The 26,394-nt window shown below is 37.7% G+C and overlaps 1 protein-coding gene across 2 annotated transcripts; it reads left to right on the top strand.

Annotated features, from left to right (window-relative positions):
* Positions 1–15,333: 15,333 nt before the first annotated feature.
* plin3 (perilipin 3) lies at positions 15,334–25,796 on the top strand. Of its 2 annotated transcripts, none has more exons than XM_044128678.1 (8): positions 15,334–15,479; positions 20,578–20,667; positions 20,886–21,081; positions 21,441–21,523; positions 22,433–22,664; positions 23,653–23,993; positions 24,349–24,563; positions 25,236–25,796. In XM_044128678.1, exons 2-8 carry the CDS (start codon positions 20,599–20,601, stop codon positions 25,438–25,440), a joined length of 1,341 nt encoding a protein of 446 aa, XP_043984613.1. In that variant the 5' UTR covers positions 15,334–15,479; positions 20,578–20,598; the 3' UTR covers positions 25,441–25,796. The 2 variants fall into 2 exon arrangements, with proteins under 2 accessions (XP_043984613.1, XP_043984614.1); XM_044128679.1 differs by having other exon boundaries at positions 24,349–24,567.
* The last annotated feature ends 598 nt before the right edge of the window (positions 25,797–26,394 follow it).

The following is a 26,394-nucleotide window of genomic DNA, read 5'->3' as shown; positions in this document are numbered from 1 at the left end:
TCTTGGCATATGGAGTGTGGAAAGAACCAAGTCAAATTTTGAAGTGGATGTGGTCAAATCCAGCAGGCTTCTGAAAAAACAGAAGCAGCCTTGTAGCTGAGAAGAATGCAGCCACCATTTCCAGGATTCCCACATTCCCAAGTCCCAGCTCTCTTTTGTCTTTTTCTGGTTCATAAATTTGTTGCTTTCATTTGTTGCTAAACCAACCCTAACCTCGACATCTAATTCCGACGCATTCCCAAAAGAGACCGGGGTGCAAATAGAAAACTCCTTCAGCATGAAACCGACAGATAATATATCAGCCAGAAAAGAAATAAACTGCCACAACCAACACCATTTTGACATATTTGACATATGACACCTGGGCAGCTGCCCAGATCAGCATTAGCCAGAAGCACCAGATAGGGGAAAAAAAAGATATTTACCCATCAGTTTCAGTTTATGCTTGTGTAGCCAATTCCGAGTTGTTTGCGTCTTACCTCTCACAAGAAATTTTAACTATTTTCTGCAGCTTGATTAAACGTAGTGACAGAAAAATGGGCTCACATCTGGTGCCATAATTGCAGGAAATAATATAGCAGCTTCTGTCATGATGACTGATTAATAAAAATCACTTGGTTGTATTTTAGTCAACGTTTGACTGAGCCAATGTATTCACTTAAATTTTACAAGATCTTTAGGTAGAGATTTTAAGTGATGTTGGAATTTACCAAATACTGAACACTGAAATATATATATGTCAAAACTCATAAAGCCTTGTGGTTATAAAAACAGTGGCGCTAGAATTAAGTAGGAGGTTTTGTTTGTGACATATCTTGTGCTGATTTTGGGAAAAAATAAATAAAAAACCCGGGTGCTCCGAAGCACTTTCCCCAAAAATTGTCCTTTATATTTGAAAGATCAGGTGGTCAAACAACGGGGAAATTTACCTCGGAGCAGCTCCATAAGTCACTAAGTGGTTCCAGAAAAGGCTGCACAGACCTACAGTCTGAAATTTAATTTCACAAGTATTCAGACAGTTTATCTTCATTTTCACCATGATGTAGCTTCATACTTGTATAACATGCTTGCAAGCAAAATGTCTTAGTCAGAGATCCTGGAAGTCTGTCTTACAAAAATGCATATAGATGCTTTAAATTAAAGAAAAAAAAAAGGTTTCTGCGGTATATATATATATATATATAATAAGAGTAATTTAAGTGGATAGGTCTGGTGTTTCACGTGCAAAAGCAATCAAAAGCCCACTGGACCTTTCCATCAAATTGCAGAAGCCACTTTTAAGATTTGATGTATGAATAATTAATATCTGAAATAATGACTACGACTGGCTGAAGGCTCCTGTGCCTAGTGCTCCCTTCACAATCCCAACAAATCTGCTCCACTGCAGCCTGTCAGCCTTCAGACAAGCTGCATATCAGCTGTGGTAAATCAGACAGCTCAGCCTCTGTGTGTGTGTGGGAGGACACTGCAAAAAGCAAACAAGAAAACCGCACCATATATCATATAACCTAACATAATGACCTGCTCATTATATGCATGTATGATTTTTTTCATCATGCAGCAAGAAACAAACTTCAAAAGTCTTGAATGTGAAGTTGATTAAATGTCCCATTCTTGTCTGACTTTCATATTTTTGGAGGACATTGTTTTGTTGTTAAGTATTTGGTCCCCCCCTCTCTTATCTTTATTTACACAGGCAAAATTCTGTGTTCCCAAGCAGTGTAATACTCATTAACATTATTCATCCAGCTTATCGCCAAATACCACCTCTAACTTTGCCACTTCTACAATTACAACTTAAAACAAACACTGCAATATGGCAGAAAAAGCATGCTGAAGACAGAGGACACCTCTTTGTGGCAGCGGCATCGTCATTCAGGCCCCATAAAACTGTGGAATATTGGTGAGCTCTTTCTCCTTCCTTGAATTCGGCTTTCACCTGAATGTCTCGTGTGTCTGCAAGAACTTAAACCAATAGGTTTTGTTTCTTTTCACAAGATGCTGCCAATGGAGCTTCTCAGGTCATAATAAGCATGACCAAACTGGTGCACTGCAGAAAAAGAAGAGGCATTTCCATTTTTCTGAAGGGCTTTATGGAGTATATACTAATCCAAGTCTAATTGTTTTTGAAATCATGCATTTTAAAAACCGGGACATTCACACTGGTAACTTACCTATGCCATGATAAAGAACAAAAAAGAAAACAAAATCAGTCAATTGGGTCAAACTAAATCAACCTGCCGTGTTAAATCAACCCCAGGCCCATTTTGGTCTCTAGCCAAATTGGTTTGTTTTTGACTTAACAGTTTTTAAAATACAAGATGTGTTCCCGTCTACACTCCTGTAGATGTTGCATTTATATAAGCAAGAATTAAAGTGTAACCAGTCTCACTTTTTGTCCACAGATTTGGTAATTTCTCCTAACCAAAAGCATGTTTCTTAAACATAAGTAATAAAATGACTTCAAATGTGTGGAGGGGTTTTATAAGTTTCTTTCATCACATTACATTTCCTTTGAAACCACATTCCTCTGAAGTTTGTGGAGAATAAAAATATTGTCTAGAAGAAGAAGTGATAGTAGGATTTACACTTAGAACAAGCTCAGAGATTAAATTTGAAGTGGATAGAATGAATTTGCATCAAATCAAAATGCTAAAAAAAACACCACTTGGATGAAATATCCCTGCTGTGCTACTAATAAATGCAAGAGGTGCAGAGGAACTTCAACAGTCATTCTCAATATTCATAAAAATACTTCTGAAAATGTACTCTTCTACTAGAGCTATCCAGAGTTCTGCTCTTTTCTCAAAATCCCCAGATTAGCATTACTATTCTGCTTCTGCTACTTTGCATAAAAATTTCGAGCTACGTTCAACAAAAGAACTTTGGCGTTTCATCTCCTGTCAAAGTATGTGTGCCGACAGTAAATAAATAAAGAAGTTCTCATTTTGTTCATGCTTTTTCTTTCATCCTAGTTGTGTGTTGTAGCAACCAGGCAGCGGACCTGATTATAATTAGGAAAAAAATAAGGAGAAAGGGCTGACAGAAGAAAGTAAACAAAACAGAACAGAAGCCACAACCTTTGATGGTTTATGAACTTTGTAATCATTCAATAACATGGGGGAAGCGAACCCAAGGAGCCTCATTGTGTATATGTGACTAGGAGTATGAGAGGAAATGTTGATGCGGGTTGAGATAAAGTCTTTAATCTTCTATATCAGAAGAAATGCGTATGTAAAATAAAGACACCAACTCTCTAGTGTGAGCACTTTTGTCGCTCTACAGTAATCACATGGTTCACCAAGCTGCAAACAAGACACACAAAGAGAGACAGAGATGGAGACAGGGTATTGAGCTCATGTGATCAGATGCCGGCTCAGCTCCCATTCTGACTCGTGAAATAATTTCATTTAGTGCAGGGGTTTTCAAAGTATGAAAGGGTGAGCCCCCCTCCAAGGAGCACAATGCCTGCTGCGCCCCCCGTGGAGGGGGGCGGACGGGGGTGGAGTTGTAAAAACTCCACCTTCAGCCCCGCTCTGGCCAAAACCAGTGATGGCATAGTTACTTTGAAAAAGTAACTTTAATCAGACTACTGATTACTCCTTGAAAAAGTAACTTAGTTAGATTACTGACTACTTGATTGGGAAAGTAACTAAGTTACACTAAAAGTAACTTTTTAGTTACTTTCAGCAGCTGCTAACAACAACACTCCGCCTCCTGTGAAAATGACATTGATCTTTGCTAATACTTAATTGTAAGTTATTTTATAATGGTAACATCAACAATGTGTCTCCACTGATAAGGTTGAACTGAAGAGGAGATTGTACAAAAAACAGTACAAAAAATAAAAAACATGAGTAGTTTGTGTGGTCCACTGTTGTCTGGAAAACTCTAAGAAGGATTTTAAAGGCCCCCTCCCCCCAGATTCTGCGTTACACCCCTGAGTTTGATGTCGCAGCGCACAGATCTCCTCCTGCAGCTCCACAGCTCCGATGGCTGCGACACTTACCGTAATATTAATAATTATAACGGTGCTAACTTGCCATTATAACTATTGCCAACTACGGACGTTTATTCGTGGCTGTTTTCACGTTTATTGCGCTGTTCATATTGGTCTCGATGTTTGCAGTTTTCTGGAGCGCAACATGAAGCTCGACGTCATTCAGAGGTAATATATTAACTTGACATTCACAAAGACACAGCGGGACGGATCATCCGGGAAATGATGGACAGGGAGAGACTGAGTAAAACTACCTTAATGACGGACAAATTCTGGGATTTATTATGAGTCTCTGCTTATTTCCAACCCCAAATGAGAAACTTCACGTTCAAAAACGAGCCCAAAAAGGCGCAACCCGCCACTCATTAAATTTGCAAGCGACTTTTAAAAAATGAAGCCCAAAGCCGTTTATAATAATCGGACTTGGCGACAGAAACTCAAACTAGTTCCAGTTTTTCCACCAACAAAATGCGCATCTCCCTCCATTGTTTACATTTCTGTCATATAGAGACGTCGGTCACTCGACAAGACGAGTAGAGGAAATACGATTAAATAACAAAAGAAGACAGTAACGCACAGTAACGCAAAAATGATTTTGATAAGTAACTGTAGTCTGACTACTGGATTTGAAATAGCAACGCGTTAGATTACTCGTTAAGGAAAAAGTGGTCCGACGTCAGTAACGTTACTGACATCACTAGCCAAAACATCCTCTAAGGGGGGAAACATTTCCACTGATCACCGCTCCACACGCGCACCCCACAGTACCAACTTTTTCCTAAATCCACAGAGTTGATCGTGTGCGTAAAAGACGTTTCTCTAACATCAGATAGCTTTTCCGGTTTACTTTTTCCCTCGCACCGCGCCTCCCCTAAAGTGCTCTGGCGCCCCCCAGGGGAGGCGCGCCTCACACTTTGAAAACCGCCGATTTAGTGGAACCACATTTTAGTATTTAAGACCAAGTCAAATTCCTTCATTTTCCCAAGTGGGGTTAGGGTTAGGGTTAAGGTTAGTGAAGCAGTTTCTGAACACATCAGTGAGTTGTAGCTTTAGACATAAACTGGCTCTGGAGATGGGCACTGAATTCATGGCAATTTGGAAAACAATGTTGCACAACTTCTCACTGATATACTGTGAATATGTAACTTGTGGTTAAAATACACACAAATGACTATGTTTACTAATAATGTTATTTTGAAGAAACTGGTTTCACTGGACTTTGTTTTGGGATATCGGCTAAAAGGGCTGAATACAAAATTAGCCAACCTTTTCAGATCTTTGTCTGAAATTTTCCTTCTGTTTCTCAATTTTGTACTGTTTTATGTTGAGTTATCCATTAAATCTCCATTAAATACATTAAAATTTATGCTAATAATAGGAAAACATGTTAAAAAGTTTTAAGCAATGTAAATCCTTTTGCAGGGCATTTTGAATGTAAAATAAAAAGTAATGAAATGAACTCAGTGCTGGATTTAAGTTTTCTGATCTGACCCCAAAAAAGGAAGACATGAAAACTGATGACGCGAATGTTATTAATGCATTATCCTTGTTTTCCTTCACATGTTGTTTTATCTCTTCTTCTGTAGTTAAATTTAGTTACTCATTTCCTGTCAGCTTGTTTAAATCAAAAATAAACTGTCTGTGGGTGCACAAAGATGCACAAATATAACACGAACCTAATCCAAAGGGCAAACAGTAAACTTGTTTTGTTTCTCCTGTTTAACAGCCTCCATTTATGAAAAAAATGCAGTTTTGAAACTACTTACCTCTTTTTAGCTTATTATTACACAGTCAATAGCCTAAGCTTTAACCCCTGTGTTGTTCTCGTGGTTCATATATGCAGAGTGGTTCCTCGCAAGTAAACAAATGCAGTAGATTAATTTAGCCAATTTTCCAGACTGACCTCATGCAAGCTGGTAGCCACATCAGTAAAATTAGCTTCAGCTCTCTGTGTGTGAGCAGTTGCATATTAATACAGATCACAAAGGCAGAGAGCTCATTGGTAAATGGTTCTGATTCTCAGCATGACATGTAAACAGCAAAGCAATCAGGGTTTAGAAGTAATTCTTTAGTGAGAGCAAGAGAGTCCCTTTCCGTTAATGATTGATGTTTGCTCTATATTTGAGACTTTGTGGAACTGGCAGTAATGTTACATTGCACAGGTTAATACATCTCATCCTATTTGCTCTGACTTAAACATATACATCTTGTTAGTTCATTCATAAGAAGTTAATAGACTAACATTTTATGATCTACACATATACTTAATGATCCACAATACTTTATCGCTTAGTTGTAAGCTATTTTGTAAAGTATTGTCATGATACAGATTTTTTTGTGTGTTTTTTTTTACTTTGTTGCCACAGTGACATGTGACTGGACATACTTCTTTATGATTTTATGGTAGCGAACAAACTTCATGGTTCTTTAAACTACATTGACATTTTCGTGTTGCGAAGTAGCAAAGCATTCCCAGACCATTGCACCACAACCTCCATGTTTAATAGTTGGTGTGATGTTCTATTTCTGAAAAGCTATTTTGGTAGGACCCACACCCAAACAAATCCACTTTTGTTTTAGCAGTCCACAGGACATTTTCCAGGGCATTATCAAGATATTTTGGATTTTTCTGGGAAATTATTAAATGGCTCTTTGTGCTACTTTTATACACTGGTAATTATCGCCTTGGAGCTGTTCTGTGGATGTTGTTTTTACTAAGCTTTCTTGCTGTATAATCATGAATACTGAGCGAGAAATGTGAGAACTGTTAAAATTTCAATGTAATCTTAGTAATGGCCATACCTGGGAAGGTACCAGTGGTTTCATGATTTCTTAATTTATGGACAAATGCTCTCAGTGTTATTGGTTGAAGTCCCAAAACTTTAGAAAATGCATTGTAATTCTTTCCAGACTTACAATGCATTTTCCAGACTTGTGTTTCTCATCTGTTCTTAAATTTCATTAGATTAGCAAATTAGATTATTTCTGGCCTATTTGATGCTGTTAGACAGTTCCTATTAATAATTTGTTTAATATGTTGTCAGTTTGGTAGTAATCAGGCCTTTGTGTGTCTCTAGGGAGGCATGCAGATTTGAGTTTTCTTCCTTAAAGGGAACCACAATTAGCTGTAACAATAGACTTTATTTGAGAAATATTAATTTCAGATGTAAAAACGGTACAGTGATAATGCGGGCTGTTTAGTTTTTATAAAATAAATATTGTTACATGTTGTTTACACTGCAATGCATTCTGAGTAAATGAGATAAGCTTGGTCCGATTGAAATTAATGGTCGAAATTAATGGGACTATTAAAATAAAAAAGGAGTGATGAGGATGAAGAGGACCAAACAGAGGAAGAGGAAAGAGTTGACTGAAGAAGTTGATGTTTGTGCTGCTGCTGCCACCTTCCACTTCATAAATGAAACAATAAATGGCACTTGCCTCTGGTGGACTGTGTGATCCACTAAGTAGTTTTGTAGCTCTGTATCGGTAACAGCTTTTTAGGGTTCGGCGGCAGTAGGAATAGTTCCGTTATCATTTCCGACAGTTCCTAGCGCTGCCTGCCCTCAATATTTCTTGCTCCTGAACCACCGTCGGTGGTATTTAGGCGCTTAGGGGGAGAAAAAAACTGTGGGCAAGGCATTTGGTTTTACCTTGCGACTACATCTTAGAGCCTTTATCAGTTTTGCTTGTACAAATAACTCAAAGTCTGCACGTTCATGTTGAAGGGTTTGAGTGCCGTTGGGTGTCCCAATTCTCCACACCCGGCCTTCACCCTGTCCCTTTTAGGTCCTGTTTCCGCCCTTCTGCTGCGTTCACATCCAGTTCCTTCTCCATCCAGGTGGACTTTGGTAAAGTGTATTACCCACAACCATCGCAGCATGTAACGTTTTCAGTTAAAAGGCTCAAATGTTTGGCAATGTATGGCAATGTTTGTTTTCTTTTGTATTTTTGTTCTCTTTTTTTGTCTTTATTGAAAATTAAAAAAATATTATGGCAGAGCACATATCAGTAACAAAAAAAGTTTGATATGATACTGGGCATAACAAAATAAAAAAGAATAGTTACAAACGAACTGCAAAGAAAGTAAATCTGAAAATGTTACAAATGCAAGAGGAATTTCAAATCTTTCAAATAGGCTTTTGTGATGCTGTAACATTTAAGCACTTAAATAAAATTATTTCACTTTAAAAATGGAGGTGATTTTTAGAAAGCGGCATTTGTGAATAAAAACTTAGAGGATTAAATTGTTAATATCATAAATTAACTCTTCATCCTCTGCTAGCAGACCAAATTTTATTAAATCAAAACTGAAAAGTGGAATAGATTTCTTGTACAAGATCCAGTTTTGAAAATCTTTTTTAAAACATTAATGAAGTTACAATTGAGCAACGGTGTATTGTCTCAGTCACAAAAACGCACAGGAATTGACAGCTATCAATTTAAAACAGGCAATAAATAAAAAAATCAAAGTTAATGGCAGAAAAAGAAGAACATAACTACTAAGAAGAGATTAAGAGTATAAAATTTTAAACATTTAATGAAATTAATTGACATCGGATAGATCAACTACAAGAGAGGCAAATAAGGATATGTAGCAGAATGGATAAATAATTGATTTATGCACTTTAACTTACCCTTCCAGGTTAAAACAGGTAGCGAAACATCGTGCCTTTAGTGTGACGACAAGTTTGTGTTTTTCTGCCAAAACTCATACTATCTCAACACTAAGGAACCATGCATTTTTCAATGGGAAAGACACATTTTCTCTCCACCTCCTTTGAGTCAACTGATTCGATGTCAGGGCCCGGGGGTGAACCAGGCTCTCTAAAATAAACAGTGGAGACCCAAAGAAACACATTGACAGCTGTGGGTATTAAAGAAGCCACAGTGATTAAACACAGCACTAGGAAAATGGAGCCTGTTGGTGATGGTGGAAGATAGTTCACTTGTTATTAATGTAGCTTTTTAGTTTGTATGTTACATATATGGGTTCTGCTGTTTTCTAGGTCCCCTGGCAGTGCCCACAAATCGTTTAGATTATGTGCTTCAAGGTCTGCAAGAGGTTAGCTGCAAATCACCTTTTTTAATATCCTTTAAGCTGAAGTCACAAAAGTCGTAAAAGGTCTGTACCCAGTTAGGTTGTCCTCTCTAGATAATTTTAAAGATTAAAGACGGAAGGTGATTTAATGTCTTTTATGAGCTTTCATTTCACTCTTCCACTTTTTAATGAACATACCGGACCTCCTTATGATGTTCAGGTTGCAGAGACAGAGCATGTAGTTAATTACTTGCATTCTATGCTTGAGGTTGAGAACACATTCAATGCAGGGGAAAAAAGATTCAGTTACATTCTCATATATATACAAAATCTCAGAATTAACAGAAAAATATCAATAATAAAAGAAGCTCAACCTGATGTAGCGAAACATCGTGCCTTTCAGCATCGTGCCTCTGTAGTACGTCTGTACGTCTAATGATATACCTTAATAATCAGAACAGCATCTTCAGTATCTGCTCTCATCATCCTTGGGGGGGTCAAAGATGCAGTCTGCTTTTGAGAGTCTTTTCACCGAAGGACAAAGCAGGCAACTCAGTAAGAAATGTGCTTTTTTTTCTCCCCTGTCATCTCTTCAAAAATAGTACAGCAACAACTATGTGTGAGGAGCTATGGAAAAGAGAACGAAAACATTCAGTTACTTGGAAATGACGGTCTGTCAGCATGTGAACAAGGTATTTCAAACTAAATGGATGTGTGTCTGCTAGAATGGCCCATTTGCACTGACACTCTGCAGGGAACTGCACTGTTCTCCAGGATTTCACCTCAGGGTCAAGTTGTCATGTACACTGCTGGCTTTGCTGGACTGGTTTATGTTTTGGTGAGGGTCAATATTTTTGGAGAATTGTTTGAAAATCTAAATCAAGAAACATTCTGGATGCTAAGTAGATAGATTTTTCAACTGCAATGGTATTAGGATTTGGGACATTGCAGTCCCAAATGAAAATGTTTTCTCAGTGAATGCATAGATGAGAAAATGTTTAAATATGTATTTTTAACAATTGACATGATAAATTTAAATCTGTCATCATCGTAATGTACAGAGCTTGTCTAGTTTCAGGTCATTAGTGTATTAAATACATGATAACTTCATACGTTCTCTCAAATAAACGTGAAAGATTTTATTGCTTCAGGCCTGCTGTAAGAAAAAAAACCCTATGCTCTTTCAGATATCTGTTCAAGAACTTAATGGCTTTTGTAGTAAAGGACTCACCTTTTCTGTTTCTTGAGGGCTTCCTCGGAGAAAAGATCTCCTCCTTACTAACATTAAAGAGTTGTCATGCAAATCGGAGGTTCCCACGCATTGTCTTCCGTTCATGTCTCCATATGATGGTAACACTGACAATACGACCAGAACATCTAAGAATGGGATAATGGCTCTCTATAAAGCATTGCCTGATCATCTGGGTCAAGTGAATCTGTTTTTCAAAACTGCTTTGTTTTGTCTTTTTTAACCTCTCTCTGTGTGTAAATACCTAAGACAATACATGTTCCACTTAAATTCTTAGGACATTCTGTGTTTCATTATCATCTACTAAGGATTCTTTAATATCCAAGTCTGCCTAACAAAATTAAATTGCCACATCCTCTTCCTAAGAGCAAAGCCTCCTCCTTTGACAGAGAGAGATAAGGCACAGACCTCTTTTGGCTGCCAGCTTGATGAGAGACGCAAGTTCCAAAAGACAGGGAGACTGCTGTTTCTCCTCGGACAGTAGACGTAGTGAGGGCATTTTTATATTCCAATTAAATTGTTACCAAGTAATTCTTAAAAGTAAGTAGTTAATTAGTTAGTTGGTGACCTGTCCAGGGTGTACCCCGCCTCTCACCCGAAACGTTGGTTGGAGATAGACACCAGTAACCCTCCCAAACCCACAAGGGACAAGGGAGTACAGAAAATTGATGGATGATGGATTGATAGTTGGTTAGGTGTCTATTTGTGTAACTGACAGACTGACTGACCTATTCTTTGACAAACATAATAATGCAATTTGTCAAATAATTATGCAGTAGTACAATTTAACATAATTTTACTACTGCAAAGACAGAAAAGTCAATCTTTTTTCATTTTTATATGGACATACTTTCACTTCTTGACCTTGTGATGGCTTGCTAACATGTTTTTGTGGAGAGTTGTAAATGCAGAAGTCCATATCATCTTTCAACCCCCTGATAATCTGCCACTGAGTTGTATGTTACCGATACCTCGTGTTGCAAGCCTTCAGGAAATTTGTTGCAGGATGTTGGAAATGAGATTCTGATCAACTGTGTAATGTCGATGAAGCCAATGTTGGTCAGCTGTTATTGGATAACGTATCATGGTTTCAGGGCTAGTGACGATGGAGATCAGTAAGTGGAGCAGTGAGCACAAAAAATGTGGAGTCAATCAGAACCGTTTGATCTATTCCCAAAACACCTTAGACTCTGTAGATTAATAATGCAAACATGAACTGGAACAAGTGGATTTCATTAGAGGATAATTGTTCTGCTTCTTTGATTGTGCCCAACTGCATTTCAAAAGTGCTTCTTAATGGTGATGGATTTCTTGTTGAAAGGGTTAAGGGTTAATCATCACTTCAAAGTTTTTCAAAGACCTAAAAACACATCTGGAATTTGAGGATCTTGAAAGTAAACGTTGTTCCTTTAAAAATCTTCCCTTCAATTTACTGAGGCTATTGAGAATCTATTTTCGACTAAAATAGAACATGGATAATTTTGGTTGGGCTGATCAATATGAACTAGTCTAAATGCTGTTCTAGAGCTACAAAATACAATTTCTATTTATTCTGGCGAAGAAGGCGCAAACCACCTTGTGACAAAATCTATACTTATCAAATTTTGTTATGTTGTCTCAGTTCCTTGACAAATGTTATTGAATTTGCAATCTAATGCTTTGTTCCTGAGTGGTAAGTCTTTGAAGGAAAAAAATAGAGTGGACACAGAGGGGACTGTTCATTATACTCTACTGGATTGGGGGTTTTCCTGTTATTCGCTAATCTTCAGTCACCAGTTCACCAGAAAAATTCTGCTCACAATCAGCTGGTCCACTGAAGCAAACTTATCTGTAAAGCAGTAACAAATGAAAACCTTTAGGCAAAAAGTTGGCAGAGGAAAGGAGTGTGGGAGCACTGGCACCTATCATATGAAGCTGAACTGCTTAGTCCGTCACATACGGAGACCTCAGACATTTAGTGTCATCACTATTTTTACAAAAATGTAAAAATAAATGTCTCTTTTACTACTGTGACATTATATTTTGAAAAAACCTTTTTAATTGAAATCTGGGAGAAGAAAAAAGCTTAGTCAAAGTTTAATCAAACAAAATTTTAGTCAGTTAGAATAATTTTCTTTGCAAACTGCCTTTCTCTCTGAGTGGCCTTTTAGTTCTTGTTGGTTAAGTAGTCATTTCAATGTTAATAATGGTACTCTCTTACCATTTAATCCAGCATCTTCCCAAGGTCTAATAATAATTTTGGTCATCCTACCTGACCTAAAATAGGAAAGACTTCATCTTAAAATAGTGAGCACACAAGTCACATGCATCAAAATATATGACTTAAAAATGAGATAAAATAATGTATGAGGAATATCAAATGTCACATTTAGCCTTTAAACCTTTCAAGGTAAGATGTTTAACACAGAAATCCAGAAAGATTCACAGCCAAGCAGTAAGATATTTAAATCATCCTATCTCTAAAGATAAAAATATCTATTCCAATGCATGTGTAAATCTTCCTAAGTCTGGAAACGGCTACAAAAATAGTTATCACCTAAATTTAGCCTTGTATACAGTGAAAGCAATAACTTTAAGCCATTTAAAAGTGCAACTGTGACAAACGAGGCTAGACAAGGACCCAGTTTATCTTGCCATCATTCACTGTGAGGATTATGGTGTAAGAGGGAACATTTTCTTTAAAGGTCATTGGAAGGGAACTGCAGCAAAAATGTTGCTTTTTGAGGATGCCGAGGCTCAATGTTTTTTTTTTACACCAGAAATGCAGAGAAATTGTGAAGAGTCCTGTGTGTTAGAAACCTGAAGGAGACACACAAATTAGATTTAGACAGCCCTCCTCACGCTGTTCCCCTCATTCTGCCAAGTCTAGCCTCCTGGTCTGGTTTTATACCCTGGGAAATGAACCTGTAAAACAAAGTCACAATAACGCCGTTCTAGTGAATGTTATCAGTTTTCTTTTTCCAGAAGTCTGGTAGGAGCATTTGGAAAAATTAAACTGAACAAATAATGAATACTGTAATGAGTTGAAAGATTAAAAAAAAAATCCCTTTGGATGAAAGCCATAAGCTGATAGTCTTCTTCTGTTGAAAATATAAAGTCGTCAGTCAGGGCAGTCACTGCAGGTTTTCAATGCTCTGTGAGTTAACGCCATCCCAGTGCAAATGGTTGGAAATGGTTGTAATTAATGCAGTACTTGCTACAGCGTGTCCTCATTCGTTTTCCATACCCCAGTTTTCAAGCATATATTTAAATATTTTATTTGTTGACATAAAATGAGCTACCTGCTATGAAGTTGTGGTGCATCTGCAGAAAAAGAGATCCTACGAATAAAAATGAGATTTAATCTCCATGTGGGTGAGGCTGTGGAAATAAGATCACTCAATGTGTAAAGACTGCCCTCTATAGGCCTTACACGTCAACTTGAACTCAGCATGGACTGGACATACTCTCATGTCTGACTTCTATTCATTTGTCCTGTTTTTGCTGCCTTCAACCTTGATAGTCAAAGAGCTCCTCTTTGTTCTTGACCTAAACAGCAATGTTGCAGGTTGTTGAAGTCATTAAGGCCACATGTTGGCCATTTTACAACTCAGACATCATGTGAGACGAAGCATGTCATAAATCAAGGCGCCAGTGGCGATAGAGATGACTGTTTTGTATTGTGTGCGGATTTTAGTGTTATATTTGTACAGCAATGATCTCCCGGCTTAACTCAGATGGCCTTTTTCACTCACAAACATTACCGTTCACAAAGTTAACTCCATTATCAGTTGGATGCAGTCTTACTGCGAGTCCTGACCTGAAAGACTCCTTCATATAAAGGTCTTTACATTTCCCACTCCACTGAGCTGTAAATTGTGTTGGTGTGTTATATCCTAAGGGTGAATTAGTTTTTTTCTTTTGTCTGAGAGAGTTGCTCAGTGTAATGTGTTTGGAGAGTATATCCAGACACTTTGGCATTGTGTTAAACAGGGATTTTGTTGTCAGTCTTTGCTTTTTCTTCATTGAGCCAAAAAAGGTCGGCTTGGAGTATCCACAAGTGCTCTCATTTTCTTTACTTTGGACCATAATAGAAACAATCTCAACAAAGGGCTGATATTCCAGTGTCAAAGCGCAAGTATTGAGCTGTGATTCATTCAGTTAACAAAGAGCATAAGTATTCAAGTCACTGCTGCACACCATAGTGCAAGCAGAGCTCCACCATCTTTTAGCTCTGGTATTGTGGGTATGCAGCGTGTACATTATCAAAAGTACAAATGACTGCTAGGACTATATCACTGCCAGAGCTAGGAACACGACTTTGTCTTGTAAGCCAAAAGTAGGTCTCTAGTCTTTTCCCTCAAATCTTCAGTCGAGTCCTAAGATAATGGCACACAAGTATTATGTCGAACTCAAACCCTAAACTTCAAATTTCAATAAGTTATTTGACCTGATATGTAATATTGGTTGGAGTCTAGAAATGGCTCTTTAAAAAACATTTTGTTATTTCCTTTTAAAAGCAATAAAAAGAAAGTGCTTTTGAAAAGCACTTTCTTTTTTTGCTTTTTTTGTTGGTTGATATTGTTTGCCACATCAATCAGGTCATGAGTTTCAAAATGTCAGAAAATTAGTGCCGATGTTGCTTTTCACAATAAATTTAAACTGAAACAAACTGAACGGTCAGTAAATTGAGAAATAGTGAGCAGCAAAAAATAAATAAAATCAACTGGCTCTTTAAATAAAGCAGAAATTGTGTTTGCATTAAACAACTACAACGGTACACACCTGACTTTAAAATAATGCATGCATTATCAGATCAATGAAATAAGAAATCAAGTAATTTATGCAAGTCAAATTCCAGAATAACATCTACTTAAGATGCTACAATTTGATAGACTATCAATTTACAACAAATATTGTCTCTAGGTACTTTACAAAACAGCTTTAAAAAGCATCTAACGTGATGTTTTAGTGTAGTATTACACACTGAATCAGAGGTTACAGGAAGTACCATATGTGAAGTGTGTGTCATATCCGTGCTGTGATTTAATTGGCTGAAAGTTGCTAAAACATTGCAAGGCCCCGCCCCCTTCCAGCTTTAACTAGTTGCTCAACACTTAAGAAAGACTGATAAGAGTTGAGTCCATTCATTGAACAACATTGACGTCGCAAGTCACTGCAGGGCAGAGAGGAATTGGTCCGTCAGTGAGGTGGGTATTTTATGTTTCTGCTTCGTTATGTTTTTAAAGCTGTTTCACAAACTTTAAATGACCAGCTGCTGCTAAGCTAGCTATACTAACGCCAGCTTGTGTGACAAACAGGGCGTTGCTGTCATTTTCAGCCCGCATATATATATATATATATATATATATATATATATATATATATATGTGTGTGTGTGTTTTGTTATTTCAATTAATATTGTCTAACATATTTTATGTGGGGTTATGACTAAAACGCTGATTTCAACATGAGCAATGTTAGCCACAGCACCAATTCTGTCATCATCTGGGTTAAAGTTCATTAGCCATAAAGTGAAAGGCACGACAGTGAAACCCCAATAATAAGATAATCAATAAGGTGCTTACTGTCAATATTATTATTAATATTTAGAAAGATTGTTAATATTGTTTTAGGCAGGAATGTGGCAGTGTTGTGTTTGGTTTTGTTTTTTTTTAAGCAAAGAAATCTTAGTTTTTAACATTGTTTATTTTATCCAGAAACATCTTGGCCTCAATATATATACTTCATTTTTTTTATGGCAATCAAAAGTAAATGCCATGAGTTTGGTAGAATATGGATTTGTACAATGTAGTTTTTTTTTTGTTTTTTTTTTTTTTTATAAAGAGGCACCAATCAGGATTGTACTAGCTAATAATGATGTCCAATTTTGTTTGAGGTTTGACCTGCTAATTTCAATTGACTTCCTGAAGGTTATTGCACACAAAAACTCTTGTGAAAATGTTGCTTTAATTCTACCAACTAATGGTGTCAAATACCTGTTGTTTTGGCAGATGGAAAATAATTTTTTAAAAAAGCACCACACCTGAATAGAATAATTGGTTCATTAGCAAGGCTCTGCAGAACTGATCTACACAAGGAGGAGGTAATTAAGCGATTTCATTCCAGTGTTTTGTACCTGTGGCACATCTAAAAACTGCAGGACAGTGACCCTCAAGGACTGGAGTTTGAGACCCTTGATGTTGAATAGTACTGCCTGTAAAATATTTTATTAAAATTTCTTTTCTTTTTTTTTTTTTTTTCTTTTTTTTTGTCTTTATCGTGCCTATCACTAAGTTTTCTGTGATGGAGATGTTGGATTTTTCAGGTTGGGGGAGAAAACTGATTCTCCATTTTTGAATCCCAACTTTTGGAGATCTTTTTTTAATTATTTTTTTTCTTTTTTTAATTAAGTAAAAATTTAGACTTAATTTCCAACAGATCAAACTGTGTCTATTACTCAGAACATATTTTTTATTTATTTGACATGATACAGAAAAACCTGCTAACAGAGTTCGAGAATCAAAAACTCGGTCTGTGTCTTTTGTTTTATATCCATCAGACCTGCTACATCAAATATCCTAATAGAGCTCATAATCAGTACTAGCCCTAATATCAAAGGTCATGTTGAGTTGTGGGTTCAAATGGAGTCTAGCATTCTTTTTCTGACAGATTGTTTGTGAGCTCTGTAAGGATTTTTAAAATTTACTGGATAGAGTGTTTGGCAGGATTCCTGTGAATGTTTTATGGGAATCTGTTGTCAGTGGGCTGATTATTTATGAACTGGCAACTTTTTTTTCTCCTGGACGTCTCTCGTATCTCAAGAATATTTATCTCAGATTTATCTTGTGCTCGACTTCAGCGCTGACTTTATCAGCGCTGATAAAGTCAGACTTTGGTTTATAATAAAGTCAGTGAAGATGTCACCAGCTGACACTTGGAAGAATGCCTGTTGCTCAACCAAGCTGTTGCAATAAATTGTAATCTTCCCTTTTCTCTGAGCTCATGGAGGCTGTTGAAACGCTACAGTTTTGTGAAAACATCAAAGGGAATATTTCATTCCCTTTGACATCTCAAATATGTAAAATGATTAAAGAGCATCTCTTTATTAAAATCAGCTAAAGCTTCTTGCGGCACAATTTTCTTTCTCCTTGAACAGTTCCTCTTGTCAGGTGGATGTAACGGGTCTACAAGAGCATTTTCTTCTGGCTGATTACAAGTTGCAGCTGGTCAGCCCACTCTTTCTGCTCCCAGCTCGGGCTCAAACTCATGTCCTTCTGTGACTTATTTGTCAAAAGCATCAGGCCAAGCCTGTCGAGCAGCTGTTAACTGTGTCCCAAGACAGGTGAAGACAGGCGGACTCCATTTATGTCTGTATGTGCCATCTGGTAGAGCAAAATCAGATGTGAGCCACATGTTGTGGGCACCAGAGAGACATAAGGTTGTTGCAGTAGATGCTCTCCTCTTTCCTTCCCCCCCCTTTTTTTTTTTTTTTTTTTTTTTTCAGAGATGAGAAAAGAAAAAATTAATCAATGGAAGGAATTGCCTGCTGAGGTTGGTCATGCGATTAGGCAAATTTTCTCTGGTCATAGTTCGACAGAAATGCCGAACTGATTCAACACCTAACTGCCTGGTGGTGAATCATATCAAAATTCAACCAGAAGCTGCCTGCTCTGATGTGTTGCCTCACACGTTCAGATGCAGGCAAATGCATTTGGCACCACTGGTTAAGATGCATACATACCTTTAAAATAAATCATGTTACTGTCATATTTTGTTTCTGTAGAGTAACCTAATACAGAAGAAATCAGAACAAATCCCCAATGGAAGTGAATCAATGAATGCATTTATTGCAGAAAAAATGATAAAACTGGTTAAGATTAGATGAAAGGCTCACTGTTGGAGAACTTCTGCAAAGAGTGGCTTCTCATTAAACTTCAACAACCCTTGGATGTTTCCAAGTCATGGAAGATTTAAAGAAGAAACTTTTTTTTTCACTAACACCAAGATGAGGAGTTGACTAAATACTGCTGGGACTTTAACACATATTGGAACTGTGTGTGTAAGAGAAGGGGTGGCTAAAAGAAATCTTTCAAGGCCTCTAAAAGCCTTTTAGGTGTTCTGAGGATTTCCAAAACATCACATTTCCATCCAAAGTTGCATATTTTTAAGGAGCGTTGTATAAAACCTTCTCCAACATGTCCCAAAAAATTCCCAGGGCAGTGAAAGTCTGGACTCCATGCATATTGTCACTGCTCCCGAACCTCAGCCATTGCATCATGGGTACATCTGCCTCTCTTCTTACCCTGATCCACCCATTGCTCTGGAAGAGGGTAAACCTGAACTCATCAGGGCACAACCTTCTTGTGTCGCTCTTGTCCAGGGGTGGGGCACTCCTGGTCCTCGAGGACTGGTGTCCTGCAACTCTTAGATGTCTCCCTGGTCCAACACACCTGAATCCAATAGCTGAATCACCTCCCAAGTGCAGTCAGGTTCTCCAGAGTCCTGCTATTGATCTCATTATTTGACTCAGGTATGTTGAAGTAGACTCATCTAAAAGTTGCAGGACACCGGAGTGCCCACCCCTGCTCTAGTGTCTGATCTTTATGCTCCCTTGCAAATTGAAGCCTTTTTCTCTGGTTAGCATCACTGATAAATGTTTTTTTATGGCTGTACAAGACTTCAAATCTGATACCCTGAGTTTCCCTTGTGTATATTCAACATAACTCTGAGTTCTGCTGTTTATTCTCTAGTTTGATGTTACCTATTTTTTAGATAATCACCAATTGTGATCATTCATTAGTTTTCAGCCGCATTTCTTCCTTGAAATTGATGATTCCCCACTTTCCTTCCATTTTAATAATACATTGGACAATTGTTAACCCAGTTCTAGTAACTTCTACAATATCCTTTTGGTTATTTTTTTTGTTTTTGTTTTTTTTTGCTTGATGCCTTCCAGTGATTTGATTCTTCTCACCAACGCCTTTTACACAACCACAGGCTGTTTCTTTCGACATGCTTGTTTAAGAAATGAGAAGCACCTCATTGCATCGGTTGGGGTTAAATAACTTGTTGCCAGCCGTAAGACCATCATTCATGCAGAAACTAATATCCGTCCAAGAAAAATAGTGTAAGCAGGAATGGTGATGGATTTCTCTCTCTGTATGCTTCTACCTTTTTGAAATATTATGAAAGAAGAGCACGTGTTGTCTTGTTAGCCAAAAATGTTTTGTACAAGGTATTGACAGTTGGAGAACCAACAATTGTGACCCTGCTGATTTTTGTCAAACGGTTATTTCTCAATGTGTGATTTTTTTTTTTATTTTTTTTTTCTCCCTCATAAATAGATGTAACATGTAGATCTTAAATATTGGAATAAAATGTGAGTAGGTGTGGCCTCAGGCTCTACAATGGTGGAAAATAGTGGCGGTGTTTGATACGGGTGATTCTCGTGCTGTTGGTGAGCAGCATGAGAATTTTTCAAAAATAGCTCTAAAACAACTTCTCTTTTGCTTGCCTGCTTATAGAGTCAATGGGAATATGGACTCCCTGTGTAGAAATGCTATCAGGAAATATTGCTTAAAGCTGGCAGTGATGCTGAAGGGATCTATGTCACATTTTCCAGTTTTGTGCTGAATGGAAGTCGTGTTTTACTGTTTTGTTTGAGTCTCTGGACTGCATTTGAACAACTCTCGTTTAAAATCTAAAATACTTGAACTGAACTGTATTAATGAAATCTCCTGTCCTATTTAAACAAAAGCCAAACTTTCTTTTTTTCCTTTTTAAAAAAAAAAAAAAAAGTTGAGCTACCATAAATCAACAGATAAAATAGATGGATCACAACTATTTTTCTGGTCCTTGGAGCAGATTTGAATTTGTTTTGTCTTTTGTTTGTTTAAAATATTTATTACTTTAAGCATGCGACTCATCCAGGAACATACCAATAATATTTATATTATTTGGAAAGAAATAGAAATGTTCTCATTGCAAAGTCAATGAGAAAATAAAGTTAAACATTTTAAATATCAGAGTTCTATGGAGGCTTGAGCTGTTTGTAGTGGTAGCTCAGTTTTATTGTTTTAAACGAGTTTCATCCTTGTTGCATCATAGCGTTGACTAATGGATTTAACATGGCTGAGCTTTCTTTCTTCGTGCATTTAAACCATCTAACAGGACAGCTATTCCTGCTAGATAAAGTACATCAGCCACTTTAACAAAGACTTCCAGAAACGGAGCTGTGTTTCATCATGCACTCAGAGCAAAGTGAGGTGAATCTCAATTTCTAACTCTCTCTGTATTCTGTGTCAGAGATTGAACCCAGCAGTCACAATGGCAGACAGCGGGAAAACTAATGAGGCTGGAGCTGCAGCAACTGAACCAGCTAATGGAGAGCAGCAGGTGAGGAGCACAGAAATCCACTGCCACACCTAATACAAATTATAACTTATTTTACGCTTGTAACATCACCAGGTTAAAAAAAGTCAGTGTAATAATGCAACCAAATGTAAATGAAAACATAAGAAGCCTGATTTGTTTCAGAAAAAGGTGTATTTTGTCTTTTTTTTTTTTTTTTTTCGCCTCTTTGAGTGACCCTAAATATTTCTTTCTGGTTCCAGAATGTTGTTGCAAGAGTGAGCCACTTGCCCCTGGTCACGTCAGCATGTGAGGCTGTTTCCAATGCCTACAGCAGCACCAAAGACAACGTGCCCTTGCTTAAGGGGGTGATGGATGTTGCAGAGAGTGGAGTCCGCACTCTTGGAGCAGCTGCCAGCACGGGGTCCAAACCTGTTTTGGGCATGATTGAACCGCAACGTAAGGTTCTCCTCTCTACAAAGTGTGATGTAATGTGTATGCAATACAAGTTCCTAAATGTTCTCTGAAATCTACCATTAAATTAAATAGGGACTATAGTTCAAATAGGAAAAAAGTGTGAAGTGAGCTTGAGGTTAGCCTGTTGCCTGAGAGTTTCAGGGTAATTTTTAAAAAGAATTTCCCGACTTGGCTAAAAACAAACTTTGCACATATTTCACCATACATTTTGTTAAAGCTCTTTGCTGGTGTTGTATTGTAAACAAAAATATGTATCCGTTCACATTAGTTCAGTCGTTATTTTTGTGCCAACTTCTTATTTTTATATTTCAAGTAAGTTTCTATCCTGCATGTTGTTTCAGTTGCCACAGTGAATGAGTATGCCTTGAAAGGACTCGATAAGATGGAAGAGAAGCTGCCGATTCTTCATCAACCAGCTGACAAGGTCAAGAAGAACCTGTATAAATAACTTCCATGAAGTTCTTTTCCTCTCCTTTTCTAAGTAGACAATTTATAAACCATCATATCATCCCCTGAGAGGCTGGCGTGAAAACTGTACACTAGATCTTGAACTGCAGTTCAGTCAGGTTTTGGTCTGGACCAAACACCATGACTGTCTCTTTTCAGCCATCCTGTTTTGCTAGTGTTCTTGGGGTCATTGTTCTGATGAGGATGTAGTCTCTGTCAAGCTTCATCTTGTTGACAAGATAGCCTTACATTATATTATAGATCCTGTGGCTGTAAAACATGACAAAACTACAACAGCTCCAAAAAAAATAGCTGCTTTTTTTTTTTTTTTAAATAAGCTTGTTTATCCAGTGTTTCATTAGTATTCACTAATGGCCTGTAATTTTGTTAAAAACACCTTTGGAGAAATCATTTACTCAAATATTCTTGTGTTTGAGCTTGGCATATTTATTAAAGGCTATTCTCATTTTTCTCTACAGGACATTTTCTTGAAGACAATGTCCTGTAGAAGTATTGACAAAAATACCAAAGCACTCCTTTGGTATTTTTGTCAATTTGCTTGGGGTCACTGTCCTATTAGATAATGAACCATCACCCTAATCTGAAATCCAGAGTTTTTATGACCAGGTTTTCTTTTTATTTCACTGTACTGTCATCTTTCTCTCTAGTCTGACCGGGCCTTCTATGATTGTTTTGGTAAACATTTAAATAAATTGACTTTTATCATTCTGCGTCTTTAATTTGTTGATTATCTTGAATATAGCTGAGCCCTACCTTAAAAAGCAGTGGATTTGTTTGTCTTTTTTGGTTTTTCATTTTTCTACTGGAACTATATGCATTAAATCTTCATAATCTCTGACACCTTGTCTCTTCATTATTCCCCCAGGTGGTGTCAGACACCGTAGGTATGGTGTACCAGTCGGTGACGGGAGCCAAAGACGCGGTGCTAGGCGCCGTGATGAGTGGCGTCGAGCTGACCCGGGCGGCGGTCAGCGGTAGTATCAACACCGTCTTGGGCACCAGGATGGGCCAGATGGTCAGCAGTGGGATGGGTCTGGCCCTCAGCCGATCTGAGGACTGGGTTGATCAGAACCTGCCACTTACTGAGAGGGAGCTGGGTCAGTGTCAATGCTAAATGAGGAAATGATTGTGTTTCTGTTCAAAACCAGAACCACTGACTCCACATCCCTGTCCCTGCAGAGAGGAGTGATCTGACACTTTGATAATGACATCCTAATGTGATATATAGGACGGATGATGGGATTTTATTCAATTATGCTACGAGCTGATGTCATCAATGGTTAGGTGCTATTCATAGAGAGGAAGTTGGGCATTGCTTTGAACTTGCCTTCTGTTCCTTTGGCTCACATAGTTCCTGTAATTTCCAACACACAGTTTTGACACCTGCTACTGTGATGTCATACATTTGTGACAACTTGCAGTACTCCAGGTTAGATATGATGCTCATGGGGGACATCAAGTGATTGTGCACTGTGAAAATACACCCAGAACACTACAGCAGAAGAAAAGCACTCGAGGTTTACCTTCAGTCAACATAGACAGGAATGTCAATAATCTGAACATTTTAAGCATTTCTTATTGGGGAGGTGGTCTAATGTAATTATTCAATGACCTAAAAAAAATTTACGATATAAGTTTTAATTGAGATTTCTCTCTAATTCACAAAGGTTGAAATTAGATGTGCCTTAAATGAAAACTCTTCAAATCAAACTGAACATTTAGTGATGTGATGGACAATGAATTGTATTTGTTCCACTAAATAATTGACCCCTCAAACTATGGTGCAGAGTAGTAAAAGGTATTTGTGTGTTTGGAAAGACTAAGCATAAAAAAAACTTGTGTATATAGCAGACATAGCAATATCCAGCTGCTGCCCCAAATATGAAGTGATGCTGAATATTGTGTGCAAGAAAAGTGACACCAAAAAGGTCTTATTATATCGCCTGCATTAAATTCTGACTGTGGGGATATTAAATCTGAACTGCTCAATTTTTAACGCTATTAAAAACTGAATTAACAGTACTACCTTGCATTTGTAACCATTAAATAAAGCATGTGACTAAGATTATTATGTTTCTCTTCCAGCTGCTGTGGCTGAGCCTGCCAACTCTGAGGTGTCGACCACGTCAGCCAACCCCAGCTACTTTGTCCGTCTAGGTAAACTCTCTGCCAAGGTGCAGGAGCGAGCTCTGGAGCAATCCCTGGGCCGTGCACGAAAGGCCAGGGATGCCACGTATGCTGCGGTGGCTCAGATTACCAGCACCCTGGACTTGGTGGAGAGCGCCCGTGCCAGTCTGGGGACAGCAGGCAACCAAATAGCAGGAGCTCCAGAACAGCTGCTGCAGCGCTGGACCGAGTGGAAGAAGAAACGGGAGGGGGAGGGACTGACCGAGTCAGAACCAGATGGGTCCAAAGATGAATCTGAGGTCAGGATTAAACTCTTTTTGGAGTGTAACTCATTGTTTGGTTTTGAAATCTCACTTTCTGTATGTAAAATATACAGACACTGACTTTATGCGCCAAGCCTGGATTTTTATTTGAATGTTTGTAGACTGATTTTAATTGACTGAAATGTTTGTGATCACAGTCTTTTCCTACTTTACTCTGACTTGCATCTTGTATTAATATTTCAATGACTTTTTTTCATACTTACATTTTAGATTTTAAATCTTTTACATTCAGATGTTTTATCATCAACTTGTCTGAAACCCCTTTTCTCACTCTGCCGCAGTAAACTCTGCAATACAGCTGCATTCTGAAATGTTGTTTTCACTCTGACAGGACCTGGAATCCCGTGCCCTTTCTATGGTACGAGGCCTAAGTGACCAACTGAGGGCATCGTGCTCAAACGTGGTTTCCAGTGCTCAGGGTCTGCCAGGAACCGTCCAGGAACAGTTGACCAGTGCACAGGTAGCCGCCGAAGAACTGCAGTCATCCTTCGGAAACGCCAGCGCTCTCACTCCTGTCCTGCTAGAGCGCAGCCGACATCACCTAAAGCAAGTACGAAATTTTCCATGTCGTTTTAAGTGCTGTTTTTGTATGCATGGGAAGATATGTGTGACTTATTCAGCTTTTTTCCTCACTTTTCATGAGTACAGGTCTTCTACTTTCTCCACACACAAGCTTTTATGGGTATTTGTTAGAATATCATCAAAAAGGACTTGAGTATTTCAGTTTAAAAACCAATCTAAATTTATCACACAGATAAGATGGTCTTTTCTGTTAATATTGGTGGTTATAACTTGTCAGTGGTGGGTTCTCAGGAAATTTGAGTATTCCAATAAAAGATGTATATGGGACATTTTTTTTACATTCCAGTCATACCATATATATTTGAATAGTTTTATATAGCTAACCCACCTTGTGGAGAGTATCAGTGGCTGCCGTCTAGACAACTGATAAATGCCAAAACAGAGCATTACATTTTTGAAATCATGAAAAAATAATAATCTTTTGTAATATTTATATACTTTAAGTGTAATAAATACATATTGACATAACTTTCACATTTGCTCAAACTCCATTTTTGCTGCTGTTCTAATTTCTTGAGATACACCTCACACCCTAAAGGTGTCTGAGAAGACTCAGCATGTCACAATTAGTCTTTCTTGTGAGAAAGATTAGCCTGCAATTATAAATTAACTGATGTTGGTGTGTTCCTTTCGTAGGTTCAACATTCACTGGATGGCGTCATGGAGTATTTGCTACACAACACGCCGCTTAACTGGCTGGTGGGACCTTTTGGTCCTCAGAAGACCGAGGGTAAACAAGAGGAAGTGCAAAAGGAGCAGGCTAGCTCGAACAACTAGCACTCAAAATTTTTTTTTGGTCCTCACTTTTGTTTCTTTTCAACAAAAACTTCCAGTATTTTGAATTTTTTTTTTTCAATGAATATCCTCTCAAATACTGCATAATGTTCATTTAATCACATCTTTATCTTGATGCTTTTAAATGAAACTTAAGATAAACTGACATTGCACTGATCACGCAGCATTTAACATGGTAAAAAGGCGATTTACCTTTTTTATCTTTTACATTTGCATGTTTCTTTTTTGTGTCAAGTAACCCATCCCTTTAAGATGGGACATTTGTTGACATTCCAGTCATTCCAACAGAACCAGGAACAAGATGGAAGAGGAGTTGAGAGCACGTTTCACGAGTTTGTAACATTCACGATTGTTCCATGTAAATGAGCTGTCACTAAAGTATTCAATAAATCTTGAACAGAAGACTGTCTGTGTTTCTCTTTAGTATTTATTCTGATCTATTAGCTAATAGTGGGATTAATGGATAAGTGCTGTACATTGTGGTTTCAGCCTGTCAAATCTTTATTGAAGACACTTCATAGAATGAAAACACATTGCACTGACGCAAAACATAAACTACGGTCTGCCGACCACTGGATAGTTTTACAATCTTTGTGCACCCTTGGAAACTCTCCAATTAGCCTCACTGATCAGTGTTTATTAATTTTTTACTTAACCCCTTAAGTTTTCTTCACATTGTAAATGCTATAATTACTATTGAACAAAACATGCTGTTGTATTTTAACTTTATTTCACCAAACATTTACAATTAAATTCATATCCTTACATACACCAAATAAAGACGCACATTCTTTTAATTCTGTCTGAAGTTAAGTCAGACCAAACTTCTCTTGCTTTTAGTCGGTCAGAATGACCAAAATTATTTCTATTTGCTAAATTCCACACTGAGAGAATATCTTGATCCAATTTTCCAAAATCTGAAGTTTACATAAATTTCCTCAGTATTATGTACAATTGTCCTTGAACTGTACGACCTTATTGGAAATCTTTGCCCATTTTG

This window comes from Gambusia affinis, linkage group LG10, assembly GCF_019740435.1.
Source record: "Gambusia affinis linkage group LG10, SWU_Gaff_1.0, whole genome shotgun sequence".
NCBI lineage: Eukaryota > Metazoa > Chordata > Actinopteri > Cyprinodontiformes > Poeciliidae > Gambusia > Gambusia affinis.
Note: the sequence above shows the minus strand (reverse complement) of the source record. Positions and strands in the feature narration are given on the sequence as shown.

What these genes read in the sequence shown, in the direction of transcription:
- plin3 (XM_044128678.1), top strand. Translation starts at nt 20,599, where the DNA reads ATGGCAGACAGCGGGAAAACTAATGAGGCTGGAGCTGCAGCAACTGAA. An exon ending in GGGCATGATTGAACCGCAAC is followed by an intron (nt 21,082 to 21,440) that starts GTAAGGTTCTCC and finishes ATGTTGTTTCAG; the next exon opens with TTGCCACAGTGAATGAGTAT. An exon ending in GGTCCAAAGATGAATCTGAG is followed by an intron (nt 23,994 to 24,348) that starts GTCAGGATTAAA and finishes TCACTCTGACAG; the next exon opens with GACCTGGAATCCCGTGCCCT.